Consider the following 22,818-nt stretch of genomic DNA (forward strand, 5'->3'; position numbering starts at 1 on the left):
TAATAACTATCAATATTATACTACAAAACGTATCCAATATGTATATTTTCAAATGCACACTTTCTAATATTTTGTAGTCTTACTTCATTTGTCGTTTTCAAACTGGCCATGTTAACGGATTTATAGTTTTCAAAGTTTTTGAACTATTGAAAATTTGTAACTTGTGATTTCGATGATATTTAAAGTTTTGTACGTGCATAAGTATATTGAATATTAATATTAGGTATGGTACTTATGATATATCAACATTTGCAATAGTTACAATTGATTTATAAATATTTGTCGTTAATTGTCATTTTGCCAAAGTGAAACAAGTTTTTTGGACTGATTTGTTGTAATCATTTTGCTAATAGTTCACTTACAAGTCGTGTTTGGTACATAGTTATAGTAATTCATCGTTAAATTTCTGCATTGCCGTTTTCCAGTATGGTAAGAATTACTTATTTTACATCAATTCATTTTTCTATAGATTAATTATGATTATAGTATGTTTTAAGGGCCACTGTTACTCGTTACTGTAATATCAAGCCTTCAACGGGTTACATTTTTAATTTTAATTGATGCAAATATATACTAAAGGTACTTGAATGAGCTGGACTATTAATAAACCATATAATAGACTAAAGTTATTAGAAAATATGTTAGATATATATGTTTTTTGGCAAACCAATTTGATTAACAGAATTATTCATGTAGGCAAGTATTATCAAGTACATATACCACCTTCAAACATTTTCCTTTATTGTTATCAACCACAGGAAATATTTACTGCAATTTTTTAATAGAAAGTTGTGATAAGGTAACTTTAATTAAAATTTAAGAATAGTAAAAGTCAATATTAATAACAAGCCTCATTATATCCTTTCACCTAAATTATTTAGCAATATAATCAATTATTCAATATCTATTTTGATTAAAAAAAAGTGTGAATAAGTGTGTTGTTCACAATTTTTACATACTTTCTTTTATTTTTGAACATGTTTTCGCAATTTTGCATTGAATATATATAACATGGAAGATCTGAGTTTATGGATCCATAATATTTATTAACGTCCTTGATTAAGTCCGCAATGAGCATACTCATTCAATACTTAACATCAACCAAAAAAAAAAGAAGTTCCTACTAAACATTATCTCTTTATTAATAGTCACAAAAAAACTTTAATGCCTTGAGAAAGAGAATATATTTCCTATCTAACTTGGTTATCACTGATTCTATATATTTCATTTTATTCCATCAAACAAAACTTTATATGTAATTAAAATCAATAAAGATAGAATGAATAGTTACAAAATTATGACAGATTTCTCTACAATATTTCTATATTGTCAAAATGTATTTAGTCAGATATTTTTATTGTTTTAATCATTTTTTTCCTTTTCGAAAATACATAATTTCAACATTTTTAAATTTAAATTATGTCAATTGAGATAATAGTTTTATTTTTTATCATTGTTGTTAGCCACACTGCTAATTGCAATGAGACGCAGATTATCTTATCAAAAGCGATTATAATCCCAAACGAACATATATTGAATTACTATAAACAGTAGCTGTAGTGCAATTGGTGTATTAGAATCAATGTTATACATAGTGTATGAACTGTTTTTTTATACAATATAGAAATTTCATTATTATTTCAAAAGTATAGGTATGTATGAGTACCATAATGAATTACAATTCAATAACTAGGTAAATTGAATTCCATTAATAGATCACCTCGCAAAATTCTATTTCATTTCAATCCTTTAATTATAACCTTCAGTTCTTCTGAATATTTGAATAATAAGTTTATGAAAGATATATATTTTAGGGGTATATTACATTCAATACAATAATGGAATGCTAGAGTCACCCTGTTAGTAACCAATGCCAAAATAATCCTCTGTTTATTACTTCAATCCAATGATAATAAAACAATAAAATACTAGTTTTGAAGAAACCACTTCCTGTATGAAGCACATACAGGAATAGAACAGCATGTTTTCAGTAATTTCATTCACCACAGCTATTTTTAGGGTATAAAAGAATAGAATGAAAAATCATATTGTCAACAATGGAATTATAAACATGACCTTAAAGTATAAGGTAGATTAAAAGACATTTTATACTGATAAGTACAGGCTAGTGAATTCAACAGATCAAATATTTGAATTGTAAAAAAATGGAAATAGGATAATACTGGAATTTGCTATGAAAGGCATATAAAACAAGGTCTTGAAATAGTTTTTTTTATATTCCGGCTTTTAAGATATGTCACTAAAGTTAGCAGAGCAATATGAGCCTACAAAAAAAACGGAAGAAGGGGAAAATTAAGTTCCATATTACAAAATTTTTCGCTGTGCAAGTTATTGAGAAATTGGCTGACCTGCTAGCTTTATAAAAAAGTTAGCAGAGCAATATAATTAAATGTTCGAAATCAAATGATAATTGAAGTAAAATGCTTCCATACTTAAATGCTCCGTTGCTCAATGATAAAATTTTTTTTTCAGAGATGTAATGAAAAAAATTACATTTTCGAGCTGTCTCACCAAAACACTATCATTGGCGAGGAATTATAGACTTGTGTGGCCTCGTTAGGTATTATATAATTAAATCCTCGACTAATGCTAATAAAAAGCTGAGAAGAGCCAATTTCTCAAGAACAAAAACACAGCAGAATATTTCATAATATGGCACATAATTAGCCCTTAATTTTCTGTTTATTTTTTTTATGTCTGCTCATCTTGCTCTGCTAACTTCAGTCATATTTTTAATGTGTACTGGTTAGCTAACAGCTCCCAGGTTTCAATTAAAATTATAAACTTACACCTGAGTGGTGCTATTGTAAGGGTAGAGAAAGCTGATAATCTAACAAAATTGAGAAATTTTAATTACAACGTTTTGGTCACACTAAATTTCAACTACTTAAAAATAAAACTATTGGTTTTCAAATATAGTAATTAAAAAAGTAACATCATTTCCACGAGAGGATTCTAATAAAAATTTCACTAACATAATTCCTCTTACTTTCCTATTTCAGTAACATTTTATTTATTTTTAGCTTAATAGAATGAATGATGAAATATTTATTTTTAATTATGTATCTACACTAAATGAAATTTATTGAAAAGATGTTTTCAATCTATATTTAAACATGTAACTGTAGTTAAAATTTATATTCTCCAAAGTTGAAGCTTTTTTAATACTCACCTTACATTTTTTATTATGCAATGAATGCTCTGTTCAAATATTATTTTAATCATAAACATAAAAAGTATAGACTTGACCTCGCGTCAAACACAATTGATAATATTCACTGTTATGTTTTTATTTTTAATGTTTATTATCTAGTCTAACTGGACTATTTCAGTACGTCCTCCCAACTGTTCGGTCAAATAAATTATTTGAAGATTCGGCGGGGTGAGGATAACTGTGATTGAGTCCCTTGCTTTTAAATTTAAGGCATACAGTTTTTATGGATATAAATAGATTAGTGCGCTTCCAAAATACTGTTCAATATTCCCAACTTGTATTGTCTACAGTCTTTTTCCTCGCGCCCAACGAGTTTGTTAAATTTTGGGAAACTCTTGAAAATGTGCGGATTCATTGATAATGTGAGTTGCTTTGACGGTTCGGTTTATATTTAGTTAGTTGTTTTGCCATATGTGAGCCAACAAAATTGCGATTTATACTTCTTTATTCTTACTCCGAAGATGAACTTTGTTACAAATATCATAAAGAAATATATACAGGTAATATTTCCTATTTTACAATTTATTATTTGCTCTTGAATGATATTACTTAGACAATTTAATAAATTCTCTGAAATATGAATTCTACTGTTCATAAATTTTGAACTGAACAATAATAAATCTAATATATTTTTTAATTTGATCATAATATTTTTTGTGATATGTTTATAAATATCTTCAGGTTTGATGACCATGGTATTTGGGTTAGATATTGTTTGAAATGGCTATGCCTCACTTATTCATCATTATAAATTCGACAATCCCTTGTAATTCCCTAATTCCTTGAGCTTCTTCCGTCACTGACACCTTTACATCGATTCCCCTTCTCAGATGTGTTATCTTAAGGGTATTTTCTACAATTCCTTCATTCTTTTCTAGTTTTTGTTTGCCTCTGCTTCTAGTGCTCATTTGTTGTGATGTCATAATCTTTTACATGTTCTTTGTTGACGTGTCAACTCCGCATGAGCCGTCCAACTTCAATAGTTGTCATTATGTCTTTGGTACTCAATACTTGTTGTTATTTTTGGAAGATATCAAAGTTATATCCATGGAGCGATAATCTATATAGCTCCAATTATCTATTCGAAAGTCAGCACTAGTTTTTCATTAGTTTTTAGGTTTCAGATTCACGTGTAAGGATGAGAAAGTTGTTTGCTTTTCATTTCTTAACTGATGTTATTGCTACTATTCAAGAAAGAGCCCAGATAGACCACCTAAAGATTCTAGTTGTCTACTGTTATTTTTTGTCCAATCTTTCTAGTTTTATTGCTTGCTGGAATGACTTTGGTTTTGTTTTCGTGAACCTTTAAACCCAGTTTATCTGCTGCGGTGCATCATATAGTGTTTATTTTGTGAATTATAAGAAGCTAAACGTCACTATCAAAATATTCTTTTTCAAAAAAAAATTAATTATGAGCTCCCTCATTTGTTAGGACGTTTCCAAGGAGTAATATTTGAAATAAAGAATTAAAATTCAAAACAAATATTTGAAGTCACTAATATTAGTATTTTAAATAGTTGTAAGTAGGTGTTTGATTACTTATATCAGAGAAATGGATTGCATCCTTTTTTGTATCTCGAGAATAAACATAGTTAATTTTTATAAGTAGGTAGAATAGTTGTTGGGAAAATTATCTAAATCACTTATTTTCGTTTTAGTTACACTGCATTATAAATTTTTTTTCGAATGTCAATTGTATTTATTGATAGATTAATTTATGAATGTAAGATATCACTATAATTACCCACCCCTAGTCATCGTTTTTATTGCCTCTAGGATTATAGTTGCCTAAACTTTTTTGAAATTCCTAATTTCAAAAATATAGTAATATAATGTTACCTTCCCTCATATCTGAGTTATTAAATGCTAAAAGTTTTAGATCTAACTAGCTATAAATAAGAAAAATGATAAATGCAAAATTGATTTTTTTTAATGTAAATGCCATTGGTATAATATTGATTCCTCAATATGTGCACATTTATGTACTAAACGGTTTTTGAAATATGTATCAATTGATGTATGATTAATTAATATTTAATTTTTTCGTCGACATATTTCGCACATTTTGTAATCGAATAGTTTTGTTTTTATTTCAGTTTAAAAATGTTTTCATTTCTCTCATTTATTTCTGTCAGCTTTGTGTGAAAGGAATAATAATGTAATGTCCTTGAATTTTTGGCAGCCGTCTCTGGTTTTACTCTAAATTAAAATATTGCTTGTGGTAAATGAGTTGTGACTACTGATAATGGTATTTTATCTAAAGACAATAAATATTTAACACCTTCTGTTTACCTATCTCGAAATTTAAAAAACAAGCAAATTTTATAGTGTCATATTAGTCTAGGAGCTGTCAATCTAAAAAGCCCCCTCATACGGTGCATGTAATTTTTTTCAATCAAAACTTTAGGACTTGAAAAGGCGAGATTTTCGTGGATTTGCAAAGCCGGAAAAGTATTTAAAAATATTAATTATTGAAAAAATCGATAAATGTTTCTCTCTCATGCTATGAAATGGTTTGCCTAAAGTGTATTCGATAGAAAATTTCATTCTCTTTCAGAAAAAATTTACGCAAACCAATTTTTTTTGACCGGGAGAGTCAGGGAAACCTTTTTTAAAAATGTGTGATGAGGGAGGAAATTTCTCCCTCATTACGTAAGATTATTTTTTTTTATTTTGTTCGTTCCAATATCTGCTTTAAGATTATCTTGGTTTGGGGGTCAGAACGGCCGGCAAACCAGCTATTGTTCCATAATGATTAATATTAATAATTTTTTATATAAAATTACTTTTTTATACAAATAATAAAGATGCTGTAGGTAAGAGCTTCTAGAACTACGATAGTTTCTATACTTTCTGTAATTTTTATAACTAATAAATATTTCTACTCAATTTTCACAAATTATTACAAATACGAGGTCTGGCTATAAAATAACGAGACTGCGCGCCTAGAGGGCGCCCTAGTCGGGTGTGGGGTAAAAAACAAGTAGTGCGTTGGGTATCTAGATATCTTGTCTATGCATGTCCCAAGATACGTTTCCGTCACTATTATAGTATTTGTGCAGTAGCGGTTTGAAACGAACGTGTTTTTTTCTCGTGCCTAAAACCATGTGTGACGGAAAAAGGGAGCAACGTATCTCGTTAAATTGAAAAAGGCCTATAGGCACAATTCTCTATCTCGTGCGCGTGTTTTTGAGTGGTGTAAGCGCTATAGTGAAGGCCGATAGAGCACAGAAGATGACCAATGCCCAGGTCGCACTGTGACTGTTTCTAACTCCGGAAAAAGTGACCAAAATCAACCAAATTGTACGTGTAGATCGTCGAATGAGTATCCGGATGATTGCCGATACTGTAAACGCCGATAAAGAAACGGTTAGAAAAATTTTACACGAGGAATTATACATGACAAAAGTCTGTGCGAAGTTGGTGTCACCAAATCCTGAACAAAAGCTCTTGCATCAACGGGTCTTCTCAGATTTCCTTGAAAGGTTAGAAAAAGATCTGCTTTGAAAGGGATCCGATTTGAGTCGATGGAAGCGGTAAAGCAAAAAACGGCAGAGCTCCTAAAGGCCCTCATCAAAGAAGACCTCCAGCACTGCTTCGATCAATGGAAAAAACGTATGAAAAGGTGTATGGCGAGGTGATGGGAGTATATTGAAGGGGAGGGATAATTGAAAACCTCAAAGTATGCGAATTTAAATTTAAATGTTTAGTGATAGTGGATAACATCTTTCGTGCTATAACCAATACCTGTTAATCATAGAGAAGAATATGAGTCGTGGGCGCAAACCGTAATTAAAATTATAATCATTATGGAACAATATTTCTAGATTATATTCATTGACTATAATTCTTTTTATTCAAAATGAGTTCGGAGTCGATGGATTTTAAGCTGGTTTGCTGGATATTTTCGGTCGTTTCTGAGCCCGCAAACCAAGATAATCTTTAAGTAGACATTAAAACATTCAAAATATCACGTAATGAGGTAGACATTTCTTCCCTCATCACACACTTTAAAAAAAGGTTTGCCTTACTCTCCCGGCCAGAAAAATTGGTTTGCGTAAATTTTTTCTAAAAGAGAATGAAATTTTCTATCGAATACACTTTAGGCAAACCATTTGATACCATGACAGAGATTTTTTTAAGAATTAATTTTTCTAAACATTTTTCCGTTTTTGCAAATCCACGCAAACCTGGCGTTTTCAATTCCTCTAGTTTTGGACTATTAATTTTCATAAAAAAATTACATGAACGGTATTAAGGGCCTTTTTAGAATAACAGCTTCTGGAATATACATTCAATATTACTGTCTACTTGCGACATCCAAGTATATCAACAATGACATTGGTATTACTTAAACGTAATTTACACATACCTACCATTATTGTTGGACATGGAATACTAATCGGCCGAAACTGTTAAAAGATGAATGGCCTAGTATAAAATAAACGTTCCGACATTATATTTCCATAAGAAAATTCATTTTTATCAATGTTAATTTGCTATTGATAATAACTACAGGATATTCTCACTTTTCCGTCAAAGATTAGTGATTTTTGTATTATATTAGTAATTTTTTTTTTCATTTTGATATGTTTAATTTCAATATTCGGTTGTAACTCCTAGCCTAGTTTTTTTATATAGAACGTCCATTTCCTTATATTATCTACTGATATAGTTGAAAGAATCTTGCACTTCAACTAAAAGGAATCATTCGTGAATCTAAGCAATCTATAAGGTTGGCAACTAAGTACTTTCGCTTTTTACTGATAGAGAGCTTCGCTTTATTTTTTAAATAACTTATGTTAGAGCAGTACTTTGCCGTTTGTCACTTGATACTGGTCACATTGAAGTAAATTTAGAAACAAATAGTGGCGTGATTTTTATTAAAGCTATTAATTGTGGGTGAATTTTAAATGAAGTGCAGAAACGAACACTTTCGTCAAGTTTATGGTGCTGATTGCTTAACAGAGCGCACGTTTAAGAATTGGTATAAAAAATTTCGTCCTGGAGATATTTCCCTTAAATATGAGCAACGTTCTGGTCGGCTTACTGAAGTTGATGACCAAATCAAAGTCATAATTAAAGAGGATTGTCATATAACTGTTAGAGCGGTTGCGAAGAGGCTACATGTATCGAACACAACAATTCAAAAATACTTAAAATGTTTTGGGCTAGTTAATAAGTTAAGAAAAACTGCCAGAATTTTCAAATCGGAAAGGTTTAGTGTTCCACCATGATAATGCTCCTCACACATCTTAGGCAACTCCTGGGAAACTATTGGAGCTTGGATGGGAAGTGATACACATCCCCCATACAGTCCTGATCTGTCACAATTCGATTACCATTTATTTCGAAGTTTGCAGAATTTTTTGAATGGACAAACTTTCACAAATGACTATGACCTTCAATCTCACCTGGTTCAGTTTTTTGCTGATAAATACCAGAAATTTTATGAGCGCAGAATCATGAAGCTGAAAGAAAGATGTCAAAAGGTCAGTGAGTAAAATTGAAAATACGTAATTAATTAAAAATTATTCTTTGTTAAAAAACAGTGTTTCATTTTATACTACAAAACTGAAATTACTTAGTCGCCAACCAATAATTCTATAAGGTTTCTTTAGTGTTGACATCCCTTGCTTTTACTGGTCACACACGTTATTTCTAAATTCATGCGACAAAATTGAGGAGGTGATTGCTCGTATGAAATTTAGATGGATCTTTCCTATAACAAAATTTTCTCAGTCCACCCCTTTCCGAGATATCACCCCTAAAAGTAGCGACTAAAATCGAGTTTTTAAATTTCAGTAAAGCTAGAAATTTGAAAGGACTTTTTTTCAATATTCCTGTTACATTATACGGGGGTGAGATTAGCATCCCATTATTTCATGTCAAAAGTTTTTTTCAAGATGACGTTTTTCGAAATAAAATTAATTCAAAATTCTTGTTTTGTTTAAAAATATTTTTTATTATTATTTTTTGCCCAAAACAAATAGCTGCAGAGAAAAAAAATAAACACCCTAATGTATAATTTTTTTAATAAATTCAGTGGAAAACAGTAAAGATGTAAAATGTAATACGATTCATAATAAATTTCGGAAATGACTAGCTCTAGCCAAAATACATGAACGTGTCATAGATTGAAGTACACGTTCAAAGATTTGGGGAGTATTTCATATTGTGTCACACGCTATTTGAATACAATTCTTCAAATCGTCGATATCAACTATGGGTGTCGTGTAGACTAATGATTTAAGGTTGCTAGTTTCAACCCGTATAATCTAATAGGAATATTTAAAAAATACTCGTGGTCAGTCCTTTGCGACTGCAGGAAAATTACAGAATTTCAAATTTCTACAATTACTAAAATCAAATTAGTCATTATCAAATTACTTTCAACTTTTGTTTCCAATATTTAATTAAAGGCTTTAATAATTTTATCTAATAGAAATTCATAAATAATTAACTTAAATAAATTATATTTCATGTTTATTATCATGTATTATTTGTTGCAGGCTGATTCATCGCATAAAATGGATCCTAATCCGAAAGAGGGTAAGTTTATATGTTGACATGAACTTTTTGAGATAATAAAAAAGATAATCAATTTAAATTATATCTCTATGGGTACATTTTACTTAAAGTACACAACGGTTGTAAATCCTTTATATATTTGAACCGGGGCCGTGATAGTCGTGAGCAATCGCCGACCTTTTCCGACAGCATCACGCCCTTTTATTGATAGATCAGGGCGGGCTTTCATAAGAAAGTAACAGCAATTCAAACAAGTCACTTGCGGTATCATAAATGCAACCATAAATTAAGAGAATCCATGTTGAAATTAATTTTATCTTATTCATTTCCAAATATCTTACGAGGGACTAGTTTATTAGATTGTATTACTGGTTGCATAATGTTGGTGAAACTAATATTTATTAATTAAAATCTTTATTATTACAACGCGTCGATGCTTTTTATTATAGTTTACTATACTTTTTCAAGACTTTTATGTTAAAACTAAACATTAAACTATTATCTTAGGACGGTCCTGCCCTTTGAGTCATCTAGTATCGAATGAACATAACATATCGAATATCTTTCGACTCCATCGTTCAACGAGTGGAATGTTGTGTAAACAACATATTATTTTAGAGAGTAACGATTATGATTTGTAATTGTAAATAATTAAAATTCAACATGTCATACTATTTATTAACTTGAGATAACATTAATATAAATTCAGAATGATATGAGGTAGTGACTTTATTTTAAATCCAGTAGAATTGAAATAATATTCGATTTTCTCTTAAATGTTCTGTCAAATGTGTAATTATTGACAGTGACAAATAGTTCAATGACGTTTACTTTTTGTTAAGGTTTACTATAGATTTGAACGCCCATTATAACACATGTTATTATGGTGATGTAGTGTTTCAGAAGAAAAATATTTATTTAACAAATTTTATACATTATCGTCAAAAGAAAAACTGGTATGTATATGGGTATTGACATGTTATTTCCATATTGGGATTATACTTTAATATTTACATGTGTAGAATTCGTAATTGTTACTTTTATAACCTTACGTGGGCTTTCTATGATGTTTCATATTAAGATGATTCAAATATCAATTATTTTCAGCTATCATAATTACAAGTTGATACAATACTTACAGATTTTTCAACTCATGTCTAGTATATAATGGGGCAATTATTTTTACAATTTCTAAATTATGAATATTTTGTTTATAGATATTCTCTCTCATGAATCACACAACTTGAATCCTGGAAACAGTGAACAAAAACCAGACTTTCAAGAATCAATTGAAGTATTAAAGGAAACTGTTGCTGTATATACAGAAACCCAGCGCCAATCTGTTGATTCGGAACGCCAATACATTGAAACATTTAATACTAGAGAATTTTACGAAGGATTGTCTGATTGTTCTGTTGCAGAAGAGTCTTTTGAGAGTAATTTTTCTGTTAAAAATAAGAATCTCGAGTTTATTTTACAAAGGGATAGAAGGCCCTCATCCTTAACATCGCTTTGTGACCGTATTAATCTTCTTAATCTTCAAGACAAGGATTCTTTTGAAAGCAATACTGATGGAGAAATTAGTGAAGATAATAAATATGAAGATAATGAAGAGTATTTTCCAGCATATATTATAAATTCTGAAGAAAGTAGTGGTGAATTTCTACCTGCAGTGTCTACAGTTAAATTTGATGACACCTCAGAAGAAACTAATTCAACTAAATGTGAAGATAGTGAACAACAAATATCTTCTAAAGGGTTGAATATAAATTTAGATGACAGTAGTGCTAAATTGCTGAATGCTGAATTAACAAAAAAAATAGAAAGTACTGAGGATGCATTGACAGACCAATCAGTAAAGGCTCCTGAACTTTTTAAGGCTGACGGTATTAAAACAGTAGATAGTGGTAATCAAATTTCATCTGACAGAGAATTTAGTGATGAAATTAAATCAGCTGTAGATTCCACTGAAAACATTGAATGTGCTTCTGAACAAAAATTAGATGAAACTATTAATATTAATGAAATTGAGGAGAAACTAGTGAAAGTACAAACTGAAAAAAATATTGAAGAAACTTCTCCAGGCTTATCAATTGAACCTGATAGTATCAAAATCAATCTAAAAGAGAGTGAAAAACTTAATTTTATTGAAAGTGAAAAAATCCATGATTTAGAGGCTGACACTACCAAAACTCCTGAATCTTCACCTTATAAACTTTTGAGCATTTCTGTAAATGTTAGTCCAAATGAGCTTGAAAAAACCACATCATGTTTACTTGAAGATGATCTAAGCTACCATGATAGTTCTGGTGAACCCAAAGATTCAGATTCAGCAGATTTAAGTTTCAAATGCTCATCGGCTACACAAATATCGTCAAGTGGTGTTTCATCAAATGGAGAAACTGATAATCTTGGCCCAACTTTTGTAGCTGAAACTGATTCTAGTGCTTCATTCGCTAGTTTTAGTGACACTATTCCAATAAAAATTGATGATAAATCTCCAAATACAACATTTAATAGTAATAATAAATGTGTATCAATAACTGAGTCTCCTAAAGCAGCTGTCCCTGAATGTTTGAACACTGAAGACAGAGATAAAGCTACTACTGAAGTACTTGTGGAAACAAACAGTGAGACGAGCACTAAATGTACCAAGATTGCTATTTTTTCTCAAGGAACTAATACTGAGGACTCAACTAACTCTCCCAATATAATTACTGTTTCACAAAGTACTAACACTGATGACTCAACTAACTCTCCCAATATAATTACTGTTTCACAAAGTACTAACACTGATGACAATATAAATAGTGAATCTGAAGATACATTTGGTCCAGACTCCAATAGTAATTTCAAAGTAAGTATTTTATAAAATATTTAGCTATTTTAAATGTGTAAAAGTAGTATACATGTTGCTTGAATTTTGTTTTAATCGATAATAACCATTAGATATATCCTTTTATTGACCTTCTAGGATTTATCTTAACCTTGTTTTTACACTTTTTGTTAACTACTGTTTATCGTTTCATTTGGTTTTTCGTCCTTCATATCGCACCCCTATTTCAACGGTGCTATAAGCTCATTCATGCTTATTTTACAGGGAAGCCAAAATAAAAACGATTGTTCGGTGCATATACAGTTTGAAGATATATAGTGATATAAAATGTAATGTAAAATCTACACACAGCTTTAAAAAATTGATATGGCACTTCTGTTGACGTTAATTTAATCTAGACTTGTTGAGCTAGGACTTAGGGTGAATAAAACGAAATATGATTTGATTTGAATGTTAGTTCAATGTAAGACCAAAATATCGAATCCAAAAATGTTTAAACTAAAACTCGCCCACCAAAGTTGTGTTTGAACTCTGTTTATTGTAAGAAAGAATATCAAAGAACAAAATAATATTGAGCAACATGAAGCGAGGATTTTGAATTAAAATTAATTTCTCAAATCTAACATAGCCTGATAAATAAATAGGTACAAATTGGGAATCACACTGGCTTCAATAAAGATACATATATTTATTTTCCCTCCTTTTTTTCTAGGAAATTTTCACTCTCATAGGAGGTTTTCACTTGAAAGGAAAAAGGTTTTTCCTTCTCTTATTCCATTTATGTCTCTGTCAAAGTTGTTGCCGATCTGCGTCTGAAGATTCGTTATGTTATAAAAATCAGTGATTATGGCACTACAGCTTTTATTTTTATAATATTTCTCGACAAAATGAGATGGCATACTGGCTATGGCACTGTTATTGTATATACAGTCGTGAGAAGTTCATTGTAATATTATTAATATTGACACTTGGCGCTTCACGAGGAATCTGTTGAAATCTCAAAATTAGCTTAAAGTATACAGTGGACGGAAAAAGTCAATTTTAATTTTTTTTAGGGATATGAGACTATAGAAAATGTTGATCATTTTTGTGCTATTTAGTTTTTAATTACAAATATATATCATATAAATGTAATACTTTTATTGCTAGATCTATATTTTATTTTTCATTCATGACCTTTGAAGTAAATCATACATATATATATATATATATATATATATATATATATATATATATATAGTATATATATATATATATATTATGTAAAAGATAAATATTATCACAGTATTATTAAAATTGATAAGATGATGATTCAAAATAATCGAGAAAAAGTAATGCAGACTCCTCATTAATGCATTAGAAACGTAGCAATGTGTTTATTGTGAACATTTTCATAGCAAAAGTTTTATTTTTAATTGTACCAGTAATTCAACAATATCTCATTATTGTTTTTGGTTGAAAATATTTGCTGCTAAAATTTTTCCTGTGATGAATCAGACATCAAGTCATTTTAGCATAAAATAATAATTTCAATGATGATAATTGAATATGTGCTATGTGATATTTTTATTGCAAATACCAAACTAGGAAGGTTGAATTTTCAGAAAACTTTTACTTTATATATTTTTTAAAGAAGGCCATACCAATACTTAACAAGGTTTATGAGATTAATTCCATATAGAGAAAATTAATTGACAGTTGGAAATACATTTTAGATCAGATTCTTTGTATATACTTGAAATGAATGTACAGAATATACAAATTGAACTGCATGATATTAATTGCTTGAATAACAGCCATTTACACATTTATGAATTATGCAGCTACTTCTCCAAAACTATTTTCATGTCCTTAAATACTCAAATGTTATTTATTTACACTTTGAAGTATGAAAAATGTGCTTGCTCTTATTTCTCTTATGTGAATAGAAACATAGTAAACCTATGGTTTTTACCAGAATATACCAGGCAATGAGGAAGCAAACCACCTTGCCAAAAAGGGGCGACTCCATATTTTGGATGAGAGCCCTACTGTGGCCTCATGAGATGTCACATCAATAACGAACTAAATAGATGGCTAAATATTCAAATGGAGTCTTACCAGAAAACACTCCAGGTCTAAGATAATCCATATCAGCTAAGAAGTTTACGAAATTTTTTATGATGTCTATAAATGACATTAAACTGTGATTCTGTCTTCTGACAAGTTCATTGTCCCATTAAATATCACAACAAGACAATAGGTATGATATAATACCACAACTGAATATTCTATGAGCAAGCCATAGGAACAACAAAGTATCTACTTTGTGTATATCCTAACCATTTCAGCAAAATGGCAGGGGTAGGGTAAACATCTTGAGAAGTGGATCATAAAAACCCCCAAAAACTAGCATTCGTTGGAAGGAGTCTACTTAGTTTAGAAGCAGAATAATAATCAGATGTGGAGTTTTATACAAAATATCTTCTAGGTATAGGTGTAAAGTTGCTGGAATACCAAAACGGCTCCTCAAATAATCTACAATCTCACTTCTATTTTTTTATGAGCACAACTGTTTTAAATGAATTATTTACTGTCAAGAACGAGAAATATCCAAAAGTCTTTTTTTCTAGATGTCTGATATGGTTGAAAAACTAAATCAGCAACAGGCTGAAATATCAGACTTGAAACTTAAATTGAATGCAGCTCAACAACACAATGCTTCTTTAGAATTGCAAATTCGACAAAATGAAGAAATTGTTATTAAGGCACAAGCAGAAGTAATAAAAACTGAACAAACGTATCAACAAGAAGTCAAGCAGCTTAAACAAAAAATAAATGAAAATTCCAAAATAATTGAGAAAGATAGGATTCAGGAATTGGAGGAACAGTTGAAAGAAGCTAAAGCAAGGGAAGCAAAACTTTTAGCCGAACTTTCTCAAAAAACCAAAGATGATGTGAATTATCAGTAAGTAAAATTGTAAAAGTAATTTTACCTGAATCTATACTAAATTTAAAACATTTTTACATTTAATTTAGCTCATACTTTTATTACAATTATCTTTTAATATTGTATCTTATAACAAATTATCAATTATAGGAAAATCATGAACCAATATGAAATTACTTTAAAGAACAGGATTGCCGAACTTAAGAAATTACAAGAAGAACATGATACTACGAGGACTCATTTCACAAATTTGGAACTCGCTTTCTCTGATGTGCATTCGTAAGTTATACAAAATTATCATAAAGTATACTGTTGATAACTCTTTTTATGTTGAATAATAGCAAATATGAAAAAACCAAGGCTGCGCTTCTAGGTATAAAAGCAAATGAAGAAAGCTTACTTCACCACCTGGAGGTAGCTCAGTCAACAAACATTCAGCATGAAGAACGATATGAATCACTTAAAGCCCATGCCAGAATCCAAATAGAAAAGTGAGTAATTGAATTAATATATAGAAAAATACATCCAACATTATAGTGATACTTGTTATAAACATGTTATTGTGTGAGTGAAAAAAAATGGCTTGAAAGCAAGTCCATTAACCACAGAATTTTTTAATTTGACTACCTCAATATTAATTTTAATATCCTTGATCTTTGCTTTGCCAACAGATCTTAAGTAGGACAGTTATCTATGCTTAAAAGATGTGTGAGGTTTAAAGGTAAGGAGTAGTTTTGTTCAACAAGTGACTGCAATAAATTGTTTGTTTTTTGAATGCAATTGCTGCATCCAAAGAAAATCTGATTTCGATCAGGTATAAGCTGATGATTGTATGATATGAAACGAAAAACAACTCCCAACGTTAAAAGACTTGGTCCTAAAGTGATTATAAAACAATAAATCGAAAGCTTAGTGATGATAAACCCACTAAACATGTGCCCAGAGTAGTTGTGCCAGATAATAAATATGCAACTCATATGACTGAAAATAAATCTGAACAAATAAAAAATAAAAGTGAACAAGAGAAAAAAGATATGAGTTCGGAAAAAAGTCACAAATTTCTATAGTGAAAGTGCCTACAATTCGAATTAATCAACAATCACTAAATTCAGATTCTACACCAACTTCTGATGAATCAGACACAGTATCTGTTATTAAAAAAATCTAAGTGTATCATGACTATACTTATTTCTAAATATGGATAAAATTTCGGAGTCGTGTAATTAAAAATATAGGTTAGAGATGAGGATAAGGTACGATATATTTGGAAATAGGTGTTTGAAGATTGTGAAGCGTTATCCCAATGTTTCTGTTAGTATACGTACGTTTTATCTTTTATTGAATTAATCGCATTTTCCTGTACATGTTACAAAAAACTCCATTAAATACTGAATCTTTTGCTAATAGATCAATGTTTTGCGAAGCCGCCATGAATGTTTTCTGTCGCCAAAGATAGTGGATGTATATTTTTCACTTCGAGGATTTTTAATTCAGTGGAAATGGTGCGGTTGGTTTTGCTGCAAGAGTTTTAACAGTTAGTTCATCGGTTTTACCCATTTTAAAACTTACAAGTCCAAATTTGTGAAAACTATAACAATTATTATATGAACTTCACAAAAAGATATCACAGCTAAAGAATAATAAACAAATCAATAAACAATATATTTAAAAAAAATGTGAGACGTATATTTGGTTGCATAACTATTAGTGTGAAATTACACAGAACAAATTTACTTACGATACCACACGACAATATTATTCTTTCTACTACATATCTAAATGTGAAAATATTAACTACTATATAATTTCTTTTACATTATAAAAAATAGTAGTAAAGGCAAGTGTATATTTTTAAATAAGTCAAGTTATAAAAGTAGATGTTCAAAATATTACACTTGAAACATTAAGACGTGAATTCTTTATTGTTTGACCTAGTAATCTGAAAAGTAATTGGTAAAATTATTAAAAAAGTTTAAATAACATAAACCCTTCATAATTATTAAGAATCAAAATTTTAATATACAAAGAATTATATTTCCAAATACACTGTAAAAATACATTTACTCATATTAGGTATTTTTTTGGACTGATTTGACTTTGATTTATGTATGAAACTTCTTAAGACCTAGTAAGTTTGTGGTTTTTAACTGAAAAGAAGAATATGTTTATAGTAAGTTTTAACATGTCGCACTCACCAACAAAATATAAACATTTCTGGTATAAAGTAGATAAATAACGAACACTTTTATTTTTGGTTTGTAAGACACTGTTTCGACCTTCGTTTGTCAATATGAAAGTGAAATTTGTTACAAGTGTATTGTTTTGAAATTTAATGAATGCATTTTGGGATGGAAATAAACTTTTAACCAGTAGCGTATATGTAGGTAAAAGTAATAAATTTAGTGATTACATAAAATAACCTGTGATTATACATAATAACCATTGAATTTGGTAAATATGATAGATTATTTCACATTTATCAAATTTGTCAGTTATTTATGGAATCCACGACTCGCAATGGGTAATGGGATAAAAGTCCCCAACTTTACGAAAATTCGTTCAGTTTACGCAACTGCTTGGCACGTGACAACCACGTGATTTCAGAAGTAGTTCTAATTTGGTTGCATGTGGACGTTTTTTCGCTATCCTCTCGTAAAAAATAAATTATTGAATAATGGCTGATATGCTTGAGTGTTTCAATTCCAAATTACTTAATATTATGGATACCAAGAAAACAAACAGTGATTAGGTTAGGTTAGATTAGGTAGTAACTACTCAAAAAAACCTGCACTCTATTCTACTGGCCCATTAAGCAGGGTTTGTTGATTCAAATTTGATGCTAAATCTCATCATCCATCAGTGTTGAAAATGATGTTATACTCATAAAAGGCGTAGCTTCTGGCATGAAATTTACTTCAATTATATTTTATGATGCTGTTAAAAATCTGGATTACTTTTACATACATTAAGTAATGAATCACTATAAATTTGAAGACTCCGATTTAAATAAAAAAAATCACGAACACAGAAGTCAGCTTGTAAGGGTTGATATGATAGAATTGATAGAATTTGGAGTGCCCCAAAGCTCAGTACTAGGCCCTAGTTTGTTTCTTCTGTTTATAAACGACATCGTCTATCTAGATATCAGTGGTAAAATATGTCTTTTTGCAGACGATACTAGTTTCTCTTGGAGCAACCCTGATATCACGGCACTTCATAGGACCATATCTAGTGACCTAATCACCCTTAAATCATGGTGCGGTTCTAATCTTCTGTGTCTCAACGTTTCTAAAACTAAAGCTTTATCATATAAAGATACATTGCAGCTTTTTTTATTCAATAACACCACCATTGACGTCGTTGAATCTGTAACATTCTTAGGGATTGTTGTGGACAATTCCTTGAAATGGGAGTTACATATTGTTGCCTTATCTAAAAAATTGAGTACCTCCTGTTTTGCGCTGACATCAGTTTTCAAAGAACTGAACTTATCCATCTCCTTAACAATCTTTATGCCCTTATTGAGTCGCATCTCCGATATGCCCTTCTGGAGTATGTGAGGTGCGACTCAATTTGAGCAAATCTTCAAACTACAAAAGAGACTTTTTTAAAAGATTAGAAATTCTGACTCTTCCTCCCTTATTCAATATCTTACAATGCAAAAAAATGCATAATTACTTGCCAATTGAAATCAAATCATTATCATCTTTTCCCGCGTTCCGCAATAATTTGAAGACATATTTACTGGAAAGTGCCTTCTACTCGTTAAACGACTTCTATTCTAAGAATAATATTTAATTTCGGCCATAATGGTTTAATTTTGCTGAAGACTTATATACTAATTATTACCTATAAATTTGTTATTTATTGTGGTTTTCTTCTGTATATTGAAATTTTATGTTATTTGTATTTTCATTTATGTTTGTTTTAGTTTCTACAAATTGTAACAATTTTTTGATAATAAAGCATTTCTCTCTCTCTCTCTCTCTTTATCACATCCCCCATTACGAGTTGGAGATTTTATAAACTAATTGGTAAATTTAATAAATATCACATAATTTATCATATATACCAAATTCAGTTGTGATTATTTATAATCACCAGGAATTTTATTTAATCACCAATTTATCATTTTTACTGTAACAGGTATACTAGACATATCTGGTAATCTGATACAAAAAGATTGGTTTGTATTCTAAATCTATACTGCACGTCCAAGTCCAACCCTAGTCTTAGATCTATCAGAATATATTATTGTTTGACATGTTGTTGACAAGTATGTAAGCTTGAGTTTTAAATCAATTGATTGTTGCAGATCAAATAAAGAGATTCATGATGCTAAAGAACAGCACGAACAGGAAATCAGCAAATTAAAAGCATTTGTCCGAAGATTAGAAATTAAAGTCAGCTCTTTAGAAGTATCCCTAAAACAAAAGTCGGCAGAATGTGAACAACTCTCTAACCTTTGTGATGAAGTTACAGGGAAGAAAGTGTAATCGTTCAATTTTCTTGTTAGTGAGTGAACCCAGTCAACAAGAACTTGTTAGTTGTGTTGAATTTTTTATTAATAATCTGTATATAGAAAATTTATTATCGACGTGTATACTATCGCTACTTTCAATTTTAATATAATTATTTGCTAAAACGACTAGATTGAAAATATTATTGGTCCCTTAGATGCTATATATTTAGGTTAACATATAAACATTTATAACTTAGATTATAATGTATTTATCATTCTGGCTTATATCTCTAATTTGAATGGCGTGAAGATTTTCTATATGCAGATTTATCTATTCAATATTGCAGATATTACTTAAATAATTTTTTATATAATTCCATTAAAATAGAAAAGGTGATTAACTTTTTGCTCAGCAGAGTTGCTTATAAAATATATTTTTTGATGGCATATTAGTTTGAAATGGTTTAATAACCCATATCTATGTTTTTACTAATTGCAATTTCATATTTAACTTCTGCGTGATAAAACCAAGTGGAAACGTCACCTAACAACCTTGAAAACTACTTAAAGCTCTCTTCCATTTGATTTATTAGTAGATTGAAATTGAATTAAGTATTGATAGAAACTGTCTAATGATTTATTAATAATATATAATATATATATATATATATATATATATATATATATATATATATATATATATATATATATATATATATATATATATATATATATATTGCAATCTGTATACTTGAAACGCTGATTTTATTTAACACGTTGACGGACAGTAGGAACAAGCGAAGTTCGAAAATTGACACTATATGTTTTTGTGATTTTTAGAATGTTAGAAGTATAGTTTTACTCTTTCTGCTTAAATAAACTTAATTTTGATTAATTTAGTACCTTTAATTAGGTTGTGGCTATAACCGTCATGGCGCCAGCGGACTCTATACACTAAGTGATAGGACGATGGCGGCTATAACAGCAAAAATTTAAAAACGTAAATGACAGGTTTAATGGTTCAAACAAGCAATTTTTGTATGCAACAAAGTATTTTTGGGAGTTTTACACGAAATGTTAGTTCTTAATCAAACAAAAATAAATAAATGACAAAAAAATTTATTATAATTTTATAATTATTATACATTATTTTCGGTATGCCATGTTTCAAAGCATGGTGCAGGACACAGTGCAGGTTTTGACATGCAATTCTTGCAGCAATATGATGTTTCCTTCCTTATTCCCTGTTTATAACATTGTTTACAACGCTGAAAATATGTTTTTCGCTGATAATTTTCAGGAGGTGAAATTTTCTCAGGAAAATGCTGTGTTCCATTGTTGTTGATTTCATTGGTTTGGATTTGTGCACGTTTAAATTGAACCAAAGTTTTTCCATCCCGTTTATTATCTATACCAGTTAGAGATCGTATGATTGCTTCCCTGTACTCTATATACTTCATTTGAGAACCTGTCTTTTCTTTAAAGATGTAGAAAGAATTCCATACTGCTACATCCAGTAGATGAAAGATTACCTTTTTATACCATCTAATTGTCTTCCGTGGACAGGAATAATAGGACATCATCTGATCTGCTCTGTCTACACCTGACATATTCTGATTATAATTCACTATTTCAATTGGTTTTCTCTTTTCCTGTTGTCGCCGGTTAGCTGTGTTTATCATGCTTGGGTGGTAAGCTGTTGTTAGACATAGCACATCCCGTTTATCTTTCCATTTGGACACATAAGTCTGATTTTGGCGTCGCCATACATGTTCTCCTTTTCTAAGCTTACGACGTGTTATTTCTTGTGGCAGACCCTTCCTATTTACACGAAGAGTTCCTGTCACATGTGTCTTTTTGCTAAGTAATTTGTTAGACAATGGTAGACTGTTGTAATAATTATCCATGAACAAATGATGGCCTTTGTTTAAGTATGACTGCATCAATCTCATCACAAGACTTTCAATAGTTGTCATGTTTTCATCGTTTTCTCGATGGCCTTTGTATACTTCTATATTCAAAACGTAACCTTGGGCTGAACAAAGTTCATAGAATTTAATTCCGTATTTTGCCTTTTTGCCTTTCATGTACGTGCGAAAATAAAGCCTTCCTCGAAATAATAACAACGATTCATCTAATGATAATGCTTCATTTGGTGCATATGCATTCGCAAACTTTTGTATGAGCAAATCAAGAAATATTTTTATTTTCCTCAAAGGGTCGTTTGAATTTTCTTCCTCAACCCAAAAACACCTCAATATTTGTTCAAACCTCCTTCCAGACATTTGTGACGGAAATGCTGGGTGGTAATGTAATGCATCAATGGAAAAGAGTTTTCTAATGCTGGAGAATTTTAGCTGGGACTGAAGCAAACACAAACCTAAAAACTTTCTCATTTCGATCATATCAGTATTTTTGAAATTTGCCTTTCTACTATGCCTTGTATGTGGCCGTGCTTGATTGCAAAGTTTTATGCCGTAATCATTCGTAGATTTTATAATCATTTCCATTACTTGGTCATCCCATATTTTTTCAAAAACCTGAATTGGAAAAACATTTTCTTCTATATCCAAAAGAATCCCAGCGGCATCTGCATCAAAAGAAAAGTTTCTTATAGATGTTGTATTGGTATGCCATGTCTCATCATTTTCTGGTTCTTCTGGTGCTTCATATTCCTCATCTGTAGTTGATTCATCATCTTCACTATCCGAATTGTTATTTTCAGCACTGTCAGCATCAGATTCAGACTCACTGTTGCTTGATCCACTATTCATTTCCTCAACAATCTTCAGCAGCCTAGCCTGATCTTTTTCCCAACTGTCCAT

General features: G+C 30.2%; 3 protein-coding genes across 5 annotated transcripts in view; 1 reads left to right on the forward strand and 2 right to left on the reverse strand.

Moving 5' to 3' along the window:
• Nucleotides 1-3,421, reverse strand: part of LOC130450708 (uncharacterized) — a 47,492-nt gene extending 44,071 nt beyond the window's left edge. The window contains exon 1 of the mRNA XM_056789287.1: nt 3,194-3,421. The gene's annotated coding sequence lies outside the window, so the exon portion shown is untranslated. The remainder of the gene's footprint in view (nt 1-3,193) is intronic.
• LOC130450705 (dentin sialophosphoprotein) lies at nt 74-20,440 on the forward strand. 3 transcript variants are annotated; one of them, XM_056789265.1, is made up of 7 exons: nt 74-429; nt 9,748-9,787; nt 10,984-12,623; nt 15,215-15,549; nt 15,682-15,810; nt 15,873-16,022; nt 19,847-20,440. In XM_056789265.1, the coding sequence occupies exons 1-7, from the start codon at nt 427-429 to the stop codon at nt 20,025-20,027; spliced, it is 2,478 nt and encodes an 825-aa protein (XP_056645243.1). In that variant the 5' UTR covers nt 74-426; the 3' UTR covers nt 20,028-20,440. The 3 variants fall into 3 exon arrangements, with proteins under 3 accessions (XP_056645243.1, XP_056645244.1, XP_056645241.1); XM_056789266.1 differs by having other exon boundaries at nt 91-223; XM_056789263.1 differs by lacking the exon at nt 74-429 and adding an exon at nt 3,148-3,735.
• Nucleotides 20,441-21,132: 692 nt separating this feature from the next.
• On the reverse strand, nt 21,133-22,818 carry LOC130451062 (piggyBac transposable element-derived protein 4-like). Its single transcript, XM_056789861.1, has one exon. The coding sequence runs from the start codon at nt 22,816-22,818 to the stop codon at nt 21,133-21,135; it is 1,686 nt and encodes a 561-aa protein (XP_056645839.1).

Source organism: Diorhabda sublineata, chromosome X (genome assembly GCF_026230105.1).
Source record: "Diorhabda sublineata isolate icDioSubl1.1 chromosome X, icDioSubl1.1, whole genome shotgun sequence".
Lineage (NCBI taxonomy): Eukaryota > Metazoa > Arthropoda > Insecta > Coleoptera > Chrysomelidae > Diorhabda > Diorhabda sublineata.